Source organism: Choristoneura fumiferana, chromosome 30 (genome assembly GCF_025370935.1).
Source record: "Choristoneura fumiferana chromosome 30, NRCan_CFum_1, whole genome shotgun sequence".
NCBI lineage: Eukaryota > Metazoa > Arthropoda > Insecta > Lepidoptera > Tortricidae > Choristoneura > Choristoneura fumiferana.
Genome location: NC_133501.1, coordinates 1,577,670 through 1,592,904, shown reverse-complemented (window position 1 = coordinate 1,592,904; position 15,235 = coordinate 1,577,670). Strand labels below are relative to the sequence as shown.

Below are 15,235 nucleotides of genomic sequence, written 5' to 3'. Positions count from 1 at the left end.
TTTTAATGAAATGACGTCAAGAATATTAGACAAAAATAATAATAATAAGCCTAAAATGGCTTTGGTTATTAGGCCAGGTTAGTTACAATGAAAATAATAATAACAAGTGAAATACTTCATGCATAGAATTTTTATATTTTACACACAGCTGAGCTAGAATAACTCTCTCTTCGACCATTTATTATAAACCCTTAATCATACTAGAAATGAACTGTCCTTGAGTGATAGCAGATTTGATTTTGCGGCAAAGTTATAAATAAACAACAAAACGACATAAAAAAAATCTTATTTTCTATACATTCTGGCTTCTTTTGCTTTCTGCTGCTTCTGCACGTGAGTCTCGATGTGGCGGATCAGATGCTCTCGACTCTGTTGGGAAAATTAAAATGTTTGTCACAGAATATAGTTATCGGCCAAAGATCTTAGAATGACTATAGTGAACGATAGTAGTGGGAAAGTACATAAGTGAAAAATCCGTTCACATCGTTAAATTCGGAACACACGACTACTTCCGAATGCTGCCGAGGTGCTATGAACACAGATGTTACAACCCCTACGATCAAATTACATACAGAATGTCGTGTAAACAAAAATCTAATAAAAATCTTAACTTGGCTGTTAACCACTCTACCGGGTGTGGCCTGTAATAAGAACAAAAAATTAAAACATAGATCGTCCTCGTCAATCTGAACAACATTAGTTCAGCGACTTTTAAAAATAATTAGTTTTTTAATTTTTATTACACTTTTAAGTTTATTCGAAGAAGCAATGTAAAGCAAAATGCTTCATGTTTGTAGCGTGGAAGGCGACGTTAGTGGGTTCTAGGATGGCGTATATTGATAGCAGTATTTATTTGTATGAAAAAAGGAAAAGTCAAAGACTTCATTATTTTCAAAAGTCGCTGAACTAATGTTGTTCAGATTGACGAGGACGATCTATGTTTTAATTTTTTGCTCGTATTACAGGCCACACCCGGTATATCGATTGTAATCCCGAGAAAACACGATGGGGAAAAATAAATCCCTACATCTGTACAGTCACAAGCACCAATATCTGACCCAGAAAAGCGTGCCTAATATCTGATATAACTCAATGGCCGGTAGGATGTATCAGATATTTTTGCACCCTCTGCTGTGGCAGATATTAATGCATGGAGTGATGTGACGAATCATAGAGTATTTCTGACAGTACTTGGACAAGTGAATGACACTCACAGTATACACTTTCCCGCAGTAGTCGCATATCCTGTCTGTGGGCTTCAGCCGTTGTTTTTTGTGCGCAGCTCGGTGCTGCTTCATCTCGGCTTCCACTTTGAACTCCTGGAATTTAAATACAGGATACTCTGTACGCAAAGAATCATAATACGGCAATCTCTACATCTATCGACGCGAAAATGGCTTAACCTTTAAGGCTATGCTAACTTCTATAGTTGGTTGGTTTTTTAGAAAAATATGGCTCTGTCCATTGGAGGACAATTTTGCCAGTGTCTAGTAGGTTTTGCCGTTGTCGGTAAAAAATCTAGAAAACGAAATATGAGAGGTAATGGTGGATGAACGATGACAGCGCGAATCCAACTTTCATTTTTTTTTTTTTTTTTTTTTTTTTTTTTTTTAATATGGCTTTCACTCTTGCTGATTTTAGCAAGACGTATTTTGCCAATGTCGATGTTGAGACATTACGCACATGAGGAGAATGTTCGGTTTATGAAATTTTGATTTTGGAGAAGGAACAGATAGGAGACCTAAAACAAATAACATATGTTATGGACGGCACACGGACGCGTGACTTTTTTTTTTTTTTTTAACAGGGAAATGAAGACTGTTAAACATGCTAACATAAAAGGAAGTAGTGGAAAGGAAAAATAAAATATAGAAAACATGCTGTAATTTTACTACAACTTAATGTTGTGACTCAGTATAAATTTGATTAAAATTTTTGTCAAGGAAGAATCTAAAAGAGAAAGAAGTGTCGGAAAGTTAATAGGACGCGGAACATCCTTAGGCAACACGTCATACAGAGAATATGTAAGTTTACCGCAATTAAAAAAAATGTGCTCAAGAGTTCCTTCGTCTAGACCGCATTCGCACAAGGAGTTATCCCGCACCCTAATTTTATTTAAGAACACCGGAGTACAGACATGACCCAAACGGAGTCGGCATATGGTAGAAGTGACCCATTTATTCGCAGAGCGGAAACGATAAAACCACGGTTTTCGAGGGATTAACGGTTGAATGTTCCCGTAGTGTCGTCCTTTCTGGAGTCTGGAGAGGCTCCACATATTCTGCCAGGAGATCCTCAAGTCAACTCGAGCGGACATCGTTAGGTCTGATGGTAAGATGGTGTTATATTCCTGGCAACCGATTTCGATGGATTCTCTTGCCCATGCGTCCGCTCTTTCATTACCTACTATGCCGCAGTGGCCCGGAATCCATGCAAGTGTAACATCTAGTCCTTTTAACTTACAACGGTATAGAGACTCTTTGATTTTCAAAATAATTGGATATTTGGTTTTCATTTTAAAATGGTTACCAACAATTGCTTGTAGGCAGCTTTTGGCGTCGGAAAAAATTAATACTTTTGAGATATTATGGGATTTCGAAAATCTGATTGCTTCTAAAATGGCTATGGATTCCCCAGTGAAAACAGATGACTGAGTTGGGCCTTTCTGAGTCAAGACAATTTGGTATTTGGGAATCCATACCGCTGCTCCTACGTGACCATTAGGGTCTAGCTTAGAAGCATCTGTAAAAATGAGTAACCAATCTTGCCATTCTTCCAATTTTTTATTAAATTGAATATTAGCCGCTGGGCTATCCTTGTCAATGCCAAAATCAAGGATAACATTGGGGGTGTAAGTTAAAGACTCATAGTTGACCTCAAAGATAGGGTTAGAGCTGGAGGTGTATATCGGTGACGAGAGGTTTTTTAATTTGGAGTACGAAACAATATACCTTGGTGTCTCCTTATGTGACCAATATGCATTTTCAGATACTTCCAGAGAAAGCGCCTCTAGTCGAGGTAGAAGGGGATGATTAGAGATAGAACAAGCTTTGAAGATGAAGCGGTCTGCCAAGTACTGCCTACGGAGGGACAGGGGAGGATCCAAGCATTCGACCTGCATAGCATTTTTTGGTGAGGATTTCATAGCACCTAGAGAAATTCGAAGGCATTTAGCTTGAATCAGATCCCACTTCTTAAGTGCGTTTTTGTTACAGGGTTCTATCACCATAGAGCCATAGTCGATCTGGCTACGGATAACTGCGTTGTATACGAGCTTTTGGCAGTATGGATGGGCGCCCCACCAGACCCCAGAGAGAGCTCGAAGAACATTGATACCCTTTTCACATTTTCCAGTCACATATTCCAAATGTGGTACACCTGTCATTCTAGAGTCTAAAAAGACTCCAAGGAATTTCACAAAGTCCTTGCAAGGAATGACGTCTCGATCATATTGAATTTGAATGTTGGGTATGAATCTACTTCGCGTGAAGGTAACTATGCTACTTTTAGATGGAGATAGAGACAGTCCATGATCATCAAGCCAAACCTTGAGATAACTGAGCGCTTCATTAAGTTTTGAAGATGCAGCATCAGTTGACTGCGAGCCCGTATAAAGCACCAGGTCGTCGGCATACTGAAGAATACTACAGAAGGGGGAGACAGATTGTTCCATATCATACGTATATAAACTATAAAGAAGAGGGGAGAGCACCGAACCTTGAGGGAGTCCCTGCCATAGGGTAAGGGGAGGATGGAAACTATTGCCGGATCGAATTTTAATGGTGCGTCCCATGAATAACTTACAAACAAAATGAACTATCCTCACAGGAATACTCAGCTGGAGCATTTTTGCTCTGAGCACCGGAAGAAGAACATTGTCGTATGCGGCGGAGACATCTAAGAAGCAACCTACAAGATGTTTTTTTTTGGAAAGGGCCAATCTAATGTCCGAGGTTAATATGCTTAAGCTGTCCATGGTGCTTTTTCCTTTACGGAATCCGAACTGGGAGTTAGCGAGTAAATTATTTTTTTCAACAAACCATTCCAGCCTATTCTTAATTAAATGTTCAAATATTTTACCAATTGTTGCAGAAAGGGCAATTGGTCGATAGGAGTTGGCATCTTGAGGGTTCTTGCCTGGTTTGAGCATTGGAATTACAATTTGTGTCATCCATGACTCAGGGATTTCCCCAGTCACAAAAAACAAATTGAAAAGGTTTAACAGATGTTCCTTTGAAAAGCGGTTAAGTTTCTGGATAAAGATATAAGGAATGCCATCTTCTCCGGGTGAACTGTTACGAAGACCGTCCAGTGCCAACTCAAGTTCCGGGAATGTGAAGGGTTCGTCGAGGGGTCCTAGTTCAGCAGAAGGAGGAGATGGGTTTATGCAAGATTCCTCAGGAACCGATGAGGGAGCTAATTTACCCGCGAACTCCGCCAACCAGGAAGGAGGATTATGAGGGGTTGACCAGTCAGATCGGAAAGAGCCTCTGAATCTTTTAATACTCTTCCATACCAGCGATGGCGGAGTTCTAGGGTTGAGATTTTCGCAAAATCCCTTCCATCCTTTCTTTTTAGCTTTCTTTAGGAGGCGCTTAGTGTGAGCAGAGATTTTTTGGTAGGCGACAAAATCTTCGGAAAGACCGGAAACATTGAACTTACGTTCGGCGTTATCCCTTTCTTTAACCGCCGCCGTGCATTCTGCATCCCACCAGGGAGGTGAAGGGACTTTGCTGCCAAGAATTTTTTTCTTCGGGACGTACTTATCGGCTGCCTCTATCAGTATCGATTGGAATTGGAGGTATTGTTCAAAAGGGTTTGAAAGGTTGGAATCCAGCTCTTTTAATTTTTTTCCACATAATAAGAGAAGCTAGGCCAATCTGCTTTATCCAACCTATATTTAAGGAGTGGTTGGGGAACAGGTGAAGGAAGAACGGAGGATGGCTGGGAGATAATAATGGGGAAATGATCACTTCCGAATGACTGTTTCAGCACCTGATATGATAGCGAACACGAAAGATTAGGAGAGCTAGCAGACAAATCTAGCACCGAGTTAGGGTTTTGTCCAGGATAAACTCGGTGGGTGGGGGAGCCGTCATTGATGACTACGACGTTAATGTCATCAAACAGATCCAAGAGGAAAGACGAAAATATGTCACTGTGTGATGAGCCCCAAGAGGTATTATGGCTATTGAAATCACCTAAGATGAGGAGAGGAGGAGGGACCGAGAACAGGATGGTAGAAAGATCAGGTATTAGGTTGATATTTGGATGCGGAATATAAATTGATACAAAATTTATTCCCATGATATTAGCCGCAACTGCGTTAATTTCATGAGAGTGGGGAGGGAGGGGGATTTGAGAGAAAGAGTAACCTCTTTTAATGAACAACGCACAACCAGCACGTCCATCATCGCGGTCTTCCCGAAGGCACGAGAAGCCCGGGATCCTAAAACGGGAACCCGGTCTCAACCATGTCTCCGAAATGGCCGCCACAGATATAGAGTGCTCGTTAACGAGGTTTATTAAATCTGGTTTTTTAGGGATGATGCTACGACTATTCCATTGAAGAAAGTTGGCCTGGGGGGCCATTGGAGAAGGATAATCTTTCAGCTAGCGAAACCATTAATGGGGCAACGTCGGGCGGTAAACAATCGCTCCATTTGGCGATTATATTGGTGAGGAGTTTGAATAATAGTTCCATAAGATCGTCATTGGGCGTCTCAGCTGGCATCCGCCGAGATGATAAGACGTATCCATTAGGAACCTGAGATTGAGGGGTCGAGATAATTTCTTTATGAGCTTGCCGGTCATAGCCGGGAGACAGGGGGGTCCTTGGTCTAATTTTACGAGTGACCGTCTTACGGTATGAAGACGAGGGAGGCGATTGAGGAGGCAAGGAAGGGTGACCAGGAGGGGGAGGTTGCCAAGAGGGACTGGAAACTGGTTCAAAAAAAATCTTAGCTACGTCGGCGTAAGGGCGACGTACGGCCGGGAAGCGAGAGGAGGCTTCTTGGTAAGAGATACTGTGCTCCGACATTGCTAGTTTAATAGATTTTTGCCTACAATATTCAGGGCAACGTTGGTCTGTAGCAAAATGATGACCTGAACAGAAGAAGCAAGTCACTTGCTCAGCGGCGACGTTGCAACCTTCGCCTGGGTGTTTTTGGGCACACTTAAAACAACGAGCATCAGATCGGCACTGGGCCTGTATATGACCAAACCTCAAACATTTTCGGCATTGAATTGTCGGTAGCACATACACTTCGACCTTCAACGACGTATAAAAAGCGAAGATTCTGTCTGGAAGTTTTTGACCTTCAAAAGTCACTACGACAGTTTGAGTTGGTACCCAGGATGGAGGTCCTCCCTCATTGGTTACCTTACGTTGGAGGCGCCGGGCTTTAAGGATTTTACCCTGTCCGTCTTTAAGGTCGGTAGCGTCCACAAATTCTTCCATTGACCAGTCAACTGGTACACCACGGATCAATCCCATACGAGAAACATTATAGGATGGAATGCTGGCTACAAATTTATGATGTGACAAAAAGGGGTTCTCTAAAATGGAATTAGCATCCTGAGCGGTCTTAAACTCCACCGAGACACGGTTTCTGCCAACGATCTTAATACCATCTCGTTTGATATTTTGGATGTTGGCTCTAGCAAATGCGAGACCAACCTTTATTGGTTGCAGTGAAATACCCGAGTTGTACGATTCCGCGTCTCGTGAGATGTGAACTATAAATGGGCCACTGTCTTCACTGCCGTATTTGCGTGAATCCGCGTCTAAATCAGGGTGTTTATAGACGGTTGCTGCAGATGCGTTGTCGACGTCGGTTCCCTGCATCACCTTTTTGCCTTTAGGTTCGAACCTTTCGGACGATGAAAGTTCCAACAAGTTAAGACTACGCTTTCGTGAATTACTGTCTTGCGAGTCCATCTCAATCGTGTTTGTGGAACTGCCACCGCCCGGATCGGGGGGCTCCTCGTTCCCCTCCATATTTTTGGCTCTCGGCCAACCGGACAAGTGTGTTATTAAGTTAAACTAGTATTATATACTAAATAATCCACCACCAGATAATTAATTAGAAAGGATTATTATTTTAATGGGAATATAACCTAAAAGTTGAACAGACTCACTGCACGGCGCTTCTGTCAACTTCTATAGTTAATTTAATAAAAAAGAGGCCGTATTGACAGCTGTCAGTTGTCAAATGTCGCCGTACAACGACACATACGTACACACAGGTTACGTAACGTACGGGCGGCGACATTTGACAACAGCTCGACGAATACGACCTCTTCTTTTTAATCAAACAGACCAAGGTATAAACCCAATTAATCCCACGAAACGTGTGGTTTGCTGAAATAAAGTTTTAATTTATTTTTACAAAAAAACGGCAAGCGAAAAAAAAAATCATCTACACTACGGGAGCTACATTAAAAGTCTACTATCCGTAAAAAATATAATATGGAGCATCTCAGAAAACTTAACGTACCCAAATAGTATTCTATGAAACTTTTGAAACAAATGAGGCTTAAATGCAGTTTTTTTTTCTGGCATACGAGAGATAAAGCGCGTTCCTGACAGTTGTAAACCAGCGTCCCAAAAGAGGTGTTCAACTTGGGTCAGTCAACTAATTAGTGTGTGTTATTTTGTCCCGTAACCCAGGAGACATCAGTGATACACATTGTTAGAAAAAGGTTTGCGATTTATACTACTAGCATGCTTAGGAGATGAGCCATGAAGAACTTGCCTTAACTGTTACAATTTCTAACTTTCAGTGTTTTCGTACCACATAAAATCATAATTTTAATAAGTAACTCAGGAGACATTACCATGGCAACAAGCTTGAGTCTAGACTAAAAAGTTGATTGACCCACGTGTGGGCTCTACGAGGCTAACCTTGGGGCACTCGGGGCAGTAGAACGTCTGTTTGGGGTGGTCGCTGAACTGAACGTGCATGCGCAGGTGCGTCGCCGTTGCGAATTTCATGCCGCAGTGGGAGCAGCTTATCCTAAAAAATAGAGGGTAGTATTTAAACGCACATCAAAAAAGACCTTTTTTTATCCAAAAAAAAATCCGTATTCACATCAAACTTATTGATTGCACTCCTCCACTCAAAATATTACGTAATAAACTGCAAATTATATTCGTGGCGTACCACCTGATTGGCTTGGTCTTAGACTAAGATTTTACTTTATGCACTAGAGCATAAAAAGTCATTTTATGTCGCAGATCCAGCCTAAACACGAACTTTACGAGCATGAGAAATGAAAAAGTTATTTTGCTATGAGAATGAGTATCATCTACGCACGCTCTAGTTAATTTGCTGTGGTGTCAGTATTTTTGATGTGATTGTAGTATTTTTGTATAGTTTGTGTTGATGTATATTTTCGAATTATCTGCAGTACTAGTTTTGCTAAACATTTAGTTTATTTTTATTGAAATAATTTAATTGATGTACAAAGGTATATAAATGATGATAGTAAATTGATTGGCAATTATTTATTTGATGTGCAATTAATAATATTCCAAAAATATATATTAATAATAAATTCGCCAAAACATTAAATTGGCGTAATATTGCATTCGAAACTGAAGACTGAACACAGACTTTGCTTAAGTACAGTAATATAAATTCTTATTATAATTCGTGTTATTTTGTTTGCATATTTGTTGAATTTGTGTGAATAAATCTCTTATACTCTCCCTATCCCTCTCTTTCCCCCCTCCCCCCTCTCCCACTTTCTCTCCTCTCTCTCCTTCTGTTACCCTTTTCTTTCTCTCTGCCTGTCTACTTCTCTCTCCCCCTTCACTTTCTATAATAAAGCAACCACGGGTTAAGCCATCTGTATTGCATACTCACTTGCATTGTACGCGTGGCTTTGAATTGCAGGCCGCAGGGCGCGTGAATAGGGTGACACTATTTACCGGCACGGATAATACCGACATGGAAATACCGACCCGATATTTCGAGTACACGCCCATACAAACTGGTGTCAAACTGACAAGAGTTTCTAAGGGCGTGTCACAAAATATCATGTCGGTATTGTACGTCCGGTAAATAGCGTCACCCCGTGAATAATTACTTTCTCCCCCTCCCTCTCTATATCTCCTTCCTTCCCCTTCCCACCCGTTCTCTCTGTAGCAGCGCGCGCGCGACTCACTTGTTCCTGTTGTTGTGCGCGGCGCTGAAGAGCACATGCGCGTTGTACGCGTGCCACGCCTTGAACTGCAGGCCGCAGGGCGCGCACGCGGCCCGCGCCGCCGCCGCGCCGTGCCGCCGCATGTGCGCCACGAACGTCGCGCCGTCAGAGTGGACCGAGCCGCAGTGCACGCACTTGTAGATGCGCTTGTTGTGCAACACCCTGGGAAACGTAACGTACATTACTAACAGATGTTGAATAATGTTTTGTCATCGTATTTTCAGCTGGATGCTTTGGACTCGGGAGCGCCGACCAAGAGGATCATAGGCAGGGACTCACTCGTGGGGGAAAATCTTCTGAGCCTCGAACACCGTAGATGAGTGGCCTGCCTTTCGGTTTTTTATCGGTTACATTTCGGTGAGTGTGCGGAGGTTTTACATAACCTGAAACCCCCTTCCCCTTTCCGTCACCGAACGACTAGGCGCGGCGGGCTGTTTCACCCTTATGTTATACATTCCTCCATTACGGACGAAGCGGTTTCCGTCTTCTTTCATTATGCGGACGGCTCAGGAGTGGAACTCTGCCGAGGTCAGTTCTTCCGGAACGCTATAATCTGGACACCTATAAGGTCAAAGTGAACAGACCCCTTCTAGGCAAACGTGTACCATCTTAGGCCTCATCTTCTTCGCCTTCCATCAAGCGAGATTGAGGCCAAACGTATATATCTAGTCGGTACTCACGCCATGTGCCTCGTGAGACTGGGCCTGGTGGCCAGCACGACTCCACAGTCCTTGCAGGTGAACCGTTTCTGGTGCAGCAGCTTATGCTTGCGCAGCATCTGTGGGGAACTGAACACACAAACATATCAAGATAGTGGACAATCAATATGTTTTTGAGCAGTGACGGTTGTATTGTAGGAAATGATTAAGAGAACTTATGTTTTTGGAGGCCCCTTCCGCCCCACTGTTTTTGTGACATTTTGTAATTTGGTCACGTTTGAGCGTTTCAACTGCCTCATTCTCGTGGTCACATTTTTTATGAATGGGATCTTCAGAATTTGATGACATATTCGATTTTTTTTTTAGACGACCACTTCTACTAGATAACTTCGAAATTGCAAAAGAATCTTCTACCATGTCAAGATGTCAACAAAAATGGGCCCACAGAAATCAAAGAATAAACGCTAGCCCAATATCAAGGACTATGATCTCCTAAGCACATTAGTAGTATATACCTATTATAAAAGTTTTTTTAGAAATTGTGTCACTTTTGTCTCTTGGACAACGGGACAGAATAACAAACAAGGAAAAGTTTATTGAATACATTATACAGTATATCTGTATATGCTTTCTATGCCGTACAGTCACCTACATTATAATACATATCGTCACTACTTAAAAAAAAAACTCGTACCACAAAATATATATAAAATAATATATTTTTTAGTAAACTATGAACATTATGTCAACATGTTGACATATTGATTTTAGATACGAGATTTTTTCAGTGGTGTCGATATGTGTCACAGCGGAGCGCGCGAAAATATCTGACACGTCCTACCGACCACAGAAATAGTCGTATCAGATATATGACAAACGGAACCTGCATTTTTTCAAAGCCGGCCAACAATACTCACTCGGTGCTGTAGAGGCAGTCGCTGCATTTGTGCGTGCTATTTTCGCCGTGTACCTTCTTGTAATGGTGCAGCGCGTCGTCGTACGTGGAATAGCGTTGGTTGCATTTCGTGCACTCGTATCTGATGAACAAAATGCATTCTTAAGGTCCCATACACAGATAACGTAATATACTACGCAACAGATACGACACTGGCGTTTACCAGCTGTTGTAATGACCTACCAGCTCACCGTCAGCGTTGTTAGGGACCTTCCACACGGTTTTAAGGCGCGCGTCCTCTGCGCGTTTTCATCGCGTTTTGGTAGATTTTACACGTTTTTTTGTCGCAAATGAAACGCGCTGTAAGCTCGCGTGTGTATCGATACAAACGCACCGCACCTCAGCGAGAGGGAAGCGACGGGTGGGGGAGGGAGGGACAGGCGATACAAACGCTTGCGTTCGAAAAACGTGGCGTTTGTATCGCTCCAAACGCAACAATCGTAAGGTTAAAACGTGCCGGCTTCCTTGCGTTTGCTGAGCGTTCGACTTGCGTTTGTATCGATACAGACGAGCGCAAAAAAACGTCGTGCGGAAGATCCCATAGTGTCAGTTGACTGTCAACTGCCAGACTACGAATAATATAAAATATGAACAAAGTTTTCAGTTATCTCACGGGAATGAGGGCTATCGGTTTTTTGTCTCACTAGATGGCGCACTGTTGCGTGAGGTTTTTAAGTATGGCTTTCAAAGTCTGTTATTACGGTCGTGAAAACAAAAGTTTAGATTAAAATCATATTTAATACACCTTAAAACCGTACCATAAAAATATCGAGCATGCCACAGTGTTGCATAGTCCCTGTTTTGATCGGAAAAAAGGGAGGACAAAGGTTTCCGAAAGACAAAACTGTCTCAAAACACAGACATTCATTGCCCCGGAACGCATATTTGCCATAATTAATTTCAGATATTGCAAAATATTCACAAAATTATTCTAATTATAAATAAACCCGCGTAGCTCACCCAAAAACTATGAGATTTGACATTTCGGAGACCTCACGCTACACTAGCGCCTCTAGTGGCGAATTCATACGCGATAGCCCTCATTACGCAAGTTTTAATCTGGTGGGGATGGAGTCGTTACGGTGCTACGCCGCTTACCTTGTCAGGTGCCTGAACATATGCGCGTTGATGCTCCCCGGTGGATAAAGCACGGCAAGGCAGATGTCGCATGTCACGCTACCCACTTTCTGAAATCATGGATCAAAGTTATCAATCAACTAGCGCGGTTTGCACTGCGCGGGTGGCCGCCTGTTGAACAACAGTACGAGCAGCGCTAACTGCGCGCGTCGCGTGCATACGATGTTACCTGCACCAAGACAACCAGTGCACCCGCGACTGATAGCGCAGCAATCTTTTACGTATTGTCTGTGACTTACTGGTCCATGTTTCCTCTTGATATGGTCCTTTATATTCTCTTCATAATTAAACCCCATAACGCAGCTCTGGCAGCGGTATGGGAACTTGAGGTACGACGGTGATTGTGCTTGCTTCAGTCTTTCCAGCATTAGTTCTTCCTTCTGCAGGGTCACAGTGCGTACAGACAGTGTTTCCACCTTCTCTGGGGGCTGGGGTTCTGGAATAATAAATAATATATATAAATATCACAAGACATGCTTATTTTTTTATTATGCTAGGGAGGCAAAGAAACATGCGGGTCATCTGATGGGATATCACCAACCTCCCATGAGTACCAACAACTCAAGAACAGTCATTGGTCTGTTACTGACCTAGTCCTATATAGGCAAAGCTTGTGTTATGAGTCCTAGGCAAAGGATAAACTACATAATTATATTGATATTCAACCTCCAAAACTCAAGAACAGACATTCATATTTTTCATACAAATAACGGTCAAGGTCTCCAACAGCTAGACTATCTTTGCTTACTTTGAGACTATGTCAATGGGTGTCAATTGTCCCATGGTATTTATTTATTTATTTGAAAGTGGCTTAATAATAATAATAATTCTTAAAGTTTATTGCAGACCAGGGTTTATATTTTGTTAGAAATACATTAATCTTATTTGGGTCAATCAACTTTTTAGTGTGTGTTATTCTGTCCAGTGACTCAGGAGACTTCAGTGATACACTTTGTTAGAAAAATGTTTGCAATGTATACTATTAGCATAATTAGAAGATGAGCTATGAAGGAATTGCCTTAAAGCTGTCACAACTCCCTAACTTTTAGTGGATTAGTACCTCATAAATACTTTTAATAAGTGACCCAGGAGACATGACCATGGCAACCAACTACACTAAAAAGTTGATTGACCCATTTAGCAATAATAAGACATGTTAGTTATACCTGGAGATATTTCTAGCACAGAAGGCTCAATTTCTATTTCAACGTGTACTTTCTCACTGTCTGCTGGTTCAGCCTTAATTTTCACCACTGGCAACCCCGGCTCCACAGACTCTGGTTCATTTTTGACAGATTGCTTCTTTATCTGTGGTTCCACTGCTTTGGTAAGGGGCCGCCTTTCAGGGACATATTTAGTTGGTGGTAGATATATGTTCACCACATTTTTTGTTGTTAGATTCAGTTTGTTTAATTGAGGAGTACAGTTTTTCTCCTGAAATATAAGTTTTGCTTTATGCAAATGCACATTCAAATTATCGAAAATACAAACTGAAATATAGATGCACAGAAGAACGAGAAAAATAAGACCAGCGCTGTGAATCGAACCCAGGTCCTCGGCATTCCGTGCCGTGTGCTATACCGCTACACCACTGCTGGACAACGATACAGACACGAATTTCTCCTATGCACCTCATATCTCAGCTTGTGTTGTTTTTTATTTAGCCACTTAAGCAGCGACACTAGCGTCATCTATACCATAGCCCTCATCAAGAAACTTTTCGGCACTAAAATAAATTCGGCAATAAAAAATACAAAAAGATTCCAAAAAACCAATCTTAATTTACATAAAAATTATCCTATTCATCTTACTTATGCAAAAAGTTTGTGGGGATGTGTCTGGAACAAACCCTTAATGCAGAGACTACCATTTTTCTTGTAAAGGTTGGCAGAATCAAACCAAGGAGGTTGTAAGGGAGAAGCTCAGATAATTCTGTACCAGATCCCTACACCTCTGGATGCACACTGCTCACCAAAATGGTACTAACACTACCACCATCCCATTCCCACTAATTGTATGTATGTATGTAATATCTTTATAGCACAAAAGAAAATAAAGAAATACAATTGACAAACTTTAAAATGCATGTACAAAGGCGAACTTATCACTTTAAGGGATAGCATTCAACCAAAATGGTGATACATAAAATACTTTGAATACAAGTGAATAATGATATGCATATCAGCTGTGAACCACCTGTGCATAACAAATAATAATAATAGTCAATAAGTGGCACTCCATGGATCCATGTCCTTAGAGAAATTATCATTTATGGCACCATAAGCAGTGTGTGTAACAATAGCATTATATTGTTCTTACCTCAGCTTCTAGGCACCTTAAACTTTTCATCACCTGTTGCCTAAAAACTTCAATCTTCTTAAGCATGTTGTGGCATGATGAACACACCAGCTTTCTTGAGGGCTCAGACTGAAAGATAATACATATATTTATTCCACACATTTGAAGTTCACACATTTTTTTTTGTTTTTTTTTTACTTTCAAGGCAATATAAAGTTGTCCTAAATTTGTATACTTATTTTATTTATAATTTGTATATTTACTAGGCCGGAATTTGTTTTAGGTGTTAATTTGAGTAGATTTGGACTGAATCTAGTCTTTGTTTTCCTTACTTTATAGAAACAGTCACTTTTTAATATATTCAAGTTCTATGACGACTACTATTATAGAATATGTTATAGAATAATATTGTCCCGATACAACCATACTAAGTTATTTTTCTCTACTAGTAAAATATAGGGTTTATAAATCCATTACAACTAATTTCTAAACCGTATTTAATTGTTTAGTGGTAATTTAAATTCTTTGCTTGGAAGTAACGCTAATTGCTTATCATTTGCATATTTAAAATGCAAGAACAGTAATATTATAAATGGTAATCTGATTTTTATTTATTTTTAGCAGCATGATGTTTAAGTGTCTCAACTCGTGAATTTTAAGTTTTTCTACAGTTTTGTATCAGTAGTCCTAAGGTATTTTTTAAATAAATCTTACCACGGATTTGTAGAAACTTTCCAAATAATATTCATGTTTACAAGTCGATAAACTGATAAGAGGTAAGTTTGAATCCAAACAGCAAATGCAGACGAGCGTTTGGGACTGTATCGTCTGCGTTATGTCTTGGCTGAGCCCAAAATCTTTAAAGTTCAACAGTAGAAAGCGCGACATTCTATAAAATTAATGAAGATTTTGATTATTTTATAAATTTTCTGCCACTCGCAAACCAATACAACAAGCGAAACGTCAAAACCGTTGT

At 40.9% G+C, this 15,235-nt stretch overlaps 1 protein-coding gene across 1 annotated transcript; it reads right to left on the bottom strand.

The window, feature by feature from the left end:
• Nucleotides 1–268: 268 nt before the first annotated feature.
• LOC141444933 (zinc finger X-chromosomal protein-like) lies at nucleotides 269–15,235 on the bottom strand. Its single transcript, XM_074110709.1, has 11 exons — nucleotides 14,974–15,235; nucleotides 14,281–14,388; nucleotides 13,128–13,395; nucleotides 12,201–12,397; nucleotides 11,923–12,011; nucleotides 10,787–10,906; nucleotides 9,891–9,998; nucleotides 9,172–9,372; nucleotides 7,907–8,018; nucleotides 1,215–1,319; nucleotides 269–369 (listed from the first exon to the last, which is right to left on the bottom strand). Exons 1-11 carry the CDS (start codon nucleotides 15,145–15,147, stop codon nucleotides 286–288), a joined length of 1,566 nt encoding a protein of 521 aa, XP_073966810.1. The 5' UTR covers nucleotides 15,148–15,235; the 3' UTR covers nucleotides 269–285.

Bases quoted from the DNA above. Each gene is read 5' to 3' on its own strand.
- LOC141444933 (XM_074110709.1), bottom strand. From the start codon at position 15,147: ATGTCGCGCTTTCTACTGTTGAACTTTAAAGATTTTGGGCTCAGCCAA. The intron at 13,396-14,280 runs GTAAGAACAATA...CTTATATTTCAG, and splicing joins TAAGGTGCCTAGAAGCTGAG to GAGAAAAACTGTACTCCTCA. The intron at 10,907-11,922 runs GTAAGCGGCGTA...TTTGTTCATCAG, and splicing joins ATGTTCAGGCACCTGACAAG to ATACGAGTGCACGAAATGCA.